The sequence below is a fragment of the Penaeus monodon genome, unplaced genomic scaffold (assembly GCF_015228065.2).
Source record: "Penaeus monodon isolate SGIC_2016 unplaced genomic scaffold, NSTDA_Pmon_1 PmonScaffold_7800, whole genome shotgun sequence".
NCBI lineage: Eukaryota > Metazoa > Arthropoda > Malacostraca > Decapoda > Penaeidae > Penaeus > Penaeus monodon.
Window position 1 is genome coordinate 1 of NW_023662995.1, and position 5,000 is coordinate 5,000.

Below are 5,000 nucleotides of genomic sequence, written 5' to 3' on the forward strand. Positions count from 1 at the left end.
AAAAAATAAATATATATATAATATATATATAATTTTAATATAGAATATATATATATATTATGTATTATATATAAAAAAAAAAAAAAAATATATATATATATATATAAAAAAATTTTTATAATATATTATATTATGTTTGTATTTTATATATATATAAAATAAGTATATATAATTTTATACTTTTAATTATATATTTTAATATATTTTTATTATATAATATGCATATATATATATAAATATAATTATATATATATATATATTATATTATATATATATATATAGACGGGACAGACAGACAGACAAAGACAGAGAAAGGGAGACACTGTGCGTGTGTGGGGTGTAGAGATAGATTTTAGATATACATACATACATACCCACACCCCACCCCATATATACATATATATATATATATATATTATATATATATATATATATAAAATATATATATATACATATATTATATATTATATATATATATATATATATATATATATTTATATATATATATTGTCCTCATGGGTAGGATCTAATAAGCTTTCTTTCCAATTTTTAATATTGTCTAATAATTTCTAGAAATCTATAAATTCTGAATGTGTTATTCAAATAACTTTTAAAAATGTATATTCTAAATGTTATGTTCGTCCCTCCTCACCATGGAGTATGTACGATCCTTTATCTGTTATATTCACTATATTGGTTATGAACAGGATAAAGTAATATCTGGAGATGGAACTAGTAAGTGAAGGAATTATTTCTTCCATTTGCTTATTTGCATATGGTTTGTAAAAAAAAATGTGTGGAAAACACAATGTAATTATATCCTCTTTATTTTTTTTTTATTTTTTTTGTAAATATTTCATTGAAACATCATTATAAAACGATAAAATCAGGGGAATCCACCGTTGGTTCTATTTCATGAAGATACAGTCCTGAGCGGCGAAACTGAATACAGCGAGGTCGGGACAGCGCATGAGGTGAGCAGTACCGTGAGAGCAAAAGTAGTAGGCGTTGGGGTTGCCTTCCACAGCGAATTTGCCCTCCAGCTGCTTACATTCTTCAGCTGCAAGGGAAAACGCCTTTGTATAACCGCATATATAACTTTCATAATAGCTGGATGCAACCAGATAGATGAACAGAGATATAGATGCAAAAAGAGAAAGGGATTTTCTACAATGAAGCAGATATACCTTCAAGAAGACATACCCAGTGGATGTAATGCTTTTTCATACCTGTCACGTACTGTTGAGGAGCACCGTCGTTTGTGAGGCTTCTCTTGCGACGGGTTCCAGAACACTCTACGTTCTGAGGAAGGTCACAGCTATGGATTTTGTCATTGAAGAGAAGGCCTCCAGTGCATTCGTGCTTGATGGGTGTTCCTTCTCTGTTACCTTTAAGAAAACATTGAATTTAATGGAAAGCAACGTTTCTATGTCAGTGAGTATCTATGTAATTGATTTTAAGATACCTGTTAAGAAAGTCCGTCTAAATCTTAAAGACAGTTGTGTTCAATAAGTGGAGAAACATTTTGAGCAAACTCACATTTGAAATACTTTTGAACGGGACTTCAGCTGGATAAACACACTCGCAAGTTGGGTCACATGTTGGTGGTACTTCTGGCTGGCACTGAGGGAACTGCGTTTGAAGGACGCATTGCTTGAATTCAGGATGGAACACTAGACCATCTGAACAGGCATGGAACTGAGCATCGGCTCCAGGCTGAAACATCAAGGGAAAATGTATCATTTTATTTAGGTCCTATTATGGCATATCTACATAAGCAGTTTTAAAATCGTGGTACCAATCCCTTACTGCACAATAATAATATGATGTACAGTCATTGGATGAGGCTTCAGACAACACTCGCAGTCACAGATTTGTTCTTTTGGGATTAGGAAGTGTTGGTGGAGCTGCAGGATTAGAAAAGGGTGCAGGATGTTTCCCTAATCATCAGTGCAACCTTCACCCTGAGGCAGTCGCAGTTCTTGCTTACCGGATTGTAATGAAGACCATTTGGGCATTGCTTAACATAACCCAAACTGAGTTGGGCACAAGAAACATACTGCGAGCATTGCGTGGATGAGGATAAAATCCATTTTCGGGACAGATGAAGTTACATTCAGTTGCGGGTGTTGTCGGTGCGGGTGTTGTCGGTGGGGTGTTGTCGGTGCAGGTGTTGTCGGTGCGGTGTTGTCGGTGCGGGTGTTGTGGGTGGGGGTTGTTGTCGGTGCAGCGGTTGTCGGTGCGGGTGTTGTCGGTGCAGCTGTTGTCGGTGCGGGTGTTGTCGGTGCGGCTGTACCTCAATCCGGTCACTGGGGCATCAGTGACGTCTCCACAATTGTAAGAACACATGCAGCATCACATGTAGACGTGCACTGCACATTTTCAGACCAGTCACAGACCTTCTTAGCAGCATTGAAAACGAGGTTTGGTGGACAACTTGATGTACTTGGCTGTGAGTTAGCACAACTTACAAATTTTGGGAAAGCAGTCACGAGGATGAGCATACATTCCTTCGACTTCAGGGCAAACAAAGTTACAGTCATCAGTGTTACCCTCATCAGTACTTCCATTTCCCAGTTATGGGGCATCAGTGACTGTTTTCACAATTGTAAGAACACATTCAGCATCAGATGTAGACGTGAAATGCACATTTTCAGACCAGTCACAGCCCTTTCTTAGCAGCATTGAAAACGAGGTTTGGTGGACAATTTGATGTACTTGGCTGTGAGTAGCACAATTTACAAATTTGGAGCAGTCACGAGGATGAGCATACTTTTCCTTCGACTTCAGGGCAAACAAAGTTGCAGTCATCAGTGTTACCCTCATCAGTACTTCCACTTCCAGTTACTGGGGCATCAGTGACTGTCTCCACAATTGTAAGAACACATTCAGCATCAGATGCAGATGTGCACTGCACATTCTCAGGCCAGTCACATACCTTCTTAGCAGCATTGAAAACGAGGTTTGGTGGACGGGCTTCCGGTACTGGGTGTGGTTAGCACAACTTACAAATTTGGAGCAGTCACGAGGATGAGCTTTACATTCCTTCGACTTCAGGCAAACAAAGTTGCAGTCATCAGTGTTATCTCCATCAGTATTTCCACTTCCAGTTACTGGGGCATCAGTGACTGTCTCCACAATTGTAAAAAACAATTCAGCATCAGATGTAGACGTGCACTGACATTCTCAGCCATTCACAGCCCTTTCTTAGCAGCATTGAAAACGAGGTTTGGTGGACAACTTGGGGTTTACTTGGCTGGAGTTAGCACAACTTACAAATTTGGAGCAGTCACGAGGATGAGCATACATTCCTTCGACTTCAGGGCAAGCAAGTTGCAGTCATCAGTGTTACCCTCATCAGTACTTCCACTTCCAGTTACTGGGGCATCAGTGACTGTCTCCACAATTGTAAGAACACATTCAGCATCTGGTGAGCAAGCACACTGACATTCTCAGGCCAGTCACAGACCTTTTTAGCAGCATTGAAAACGAGGTTTGGTGGACAACTTGATGTATTGGCAGTGAGTTAGCACAACTTACAAATTTGGAGCAGTCACGAGGATGGTGCATACATTCCTTCGACTTCAGGGCAAGCAAAGTTGCAGTCATAAATGTTATCCTCATCAGTCTTCCACTTCCAGTTACTGGGGCATCAGTGACTGTCCCCAAACAATTGTAAGAACACATTCAGCATCTGGTGAGCAAGCACACTGCACATTCTCAGGCCAGTCCACAGACCTTCTTAGCAGCATTAAAAAACGGGGTTTTGGGGACAACTTAAGGTACTTGGTTGTGAGTTAGCACAACTTACAAATTTGGAGCATTCACGAGGATGTGCATACATTCCTTCGACTTCAGGACAAACAAAGTTGCAGTCATCAGTGTTATCTCATCAGTATTTCCACTTCAGTTACTGGGGCATCAGTGACTGTCTCCACAATTGTAAGAACACCATTCAGCATCGGTGAGCAGCACACTGCACATTCTCAGGCCAGTCACAGACCTTCTTAGCAGCATTGAAAACGAGGTTTGGTGGACAACTTAAGGTACTTGGCTGTGAGTTAGCACAACTTACAAATTTGGAGCAGTCACGAGGATGTGCATACATTCCTTCGACTTCAGGGCAAACAAAGTTGCAGTCATCAGTGTTACCCTCATCAGTATTTCCACTTCCAGTTACTGGGGCATCAGTGACTGTCTCCACAATTGTAAGAACACATTCAGCATCAGATGTAGACGTGCACTGCACATTCTCAGACCAGTCACAGACCTTCTTAGCAGCATTGAAAACGAGGTTTGGTGGACAACTTGTGGTACTTGGCTGTGAGTTAGCACAACTTACAAATTTGGAGCAGTCACGAGGATGAGCATACATTCCTTCGACTTCAGGGCAAGCAAAGTTGCAGTCATCAGTGTTATCTCCGTCAGTATTTCCACTTCCAGTTACTGGGGCATCAGTGACTGTCTCCACAATTGTAAGAACACATTCAGCATCTGGTGAGCAAGCACACTGCACATTCTCAGGCCAGTCACAGACCTTCTTAGCAGCATTGAAAACGAGGTTTGGTGGACAATTTGAGGTACTTGGTTGTGAGTTAGCACAACTTACAAATTTGGAGCAGTCACGAGGATGTGCATACATTCCTTCGACTTCAGGGCAAACAAAGTTGAAAGTCATCAGTGTTACCCTCATCAGTATTTCCACTTCCAGTTACTGGGGCATCAGTGACTGTCTCCACAATTGTAAGAACACATTCAGCATCAGATGTAGACGTGCACTGCACATTCTCAGGCCAGTCACAGACCTTCTTAGCAGCATTGAAAACGAGGTTTGGTGGACAACTTGATGTACTTGGCTGTGAGTTAGCACAACTTACAAATTTGGAGCAGTCACGAGGATGAGCATACATTCCTTCGACTTCAGGGAAAAACAAAGTTACAGTCATCAGTGTTACCTTCATCAGTATTCCACTTCCAGTTACTGGGGCATCAGTGACTGT

General features: G+C 40.5%; 2 protein-coding genes across 2 annotated transcripts in view; both read right to left on the reverse strand.

Annotated features, from left to right (window-relative positions):
- Positions 1-809: 809 nt before the first annotated feature.
- Positions 810-1,395, reverse strand: LOC119571758 (the record flags this gene model as incomplete). The annotated part of the gene is made up of 2 exons (XM_037918915.1): positions 810-1,060; positions 1,230-1,395. Coding segments are annotated over 2 exons (318 nt in total), but the record flags the coding sequence as incomplete, so codon positions are not given.
- Positions 1,396-3,955: 2,560 nt separating this feature from the next.
- The window catches only part of LOC119571756 (probable chitinase 10), a 1,090-nt gene continuing 45 nt past the window's right edge, over positions 3,956-5,000 (reverse strand). Inside the window, exons 1-2 of the mRNA XM_037918913.1 lie at positions 4,785-5,000; positions 3,956-4,516 (exon numbers count right to left, since the gene is read on the reverse strand). The exon at positions 4,785-5,000 is cut by the window's right edge and continues 45 nt beyond it. Of these exons, the coding sequence (XP_037774841.1) occupies positions 3,956-4,516; positions 4,785-5,000 (777 nt within the window). The remainder of the gene's footprint in view (positions 4,517-4,784) is intronic.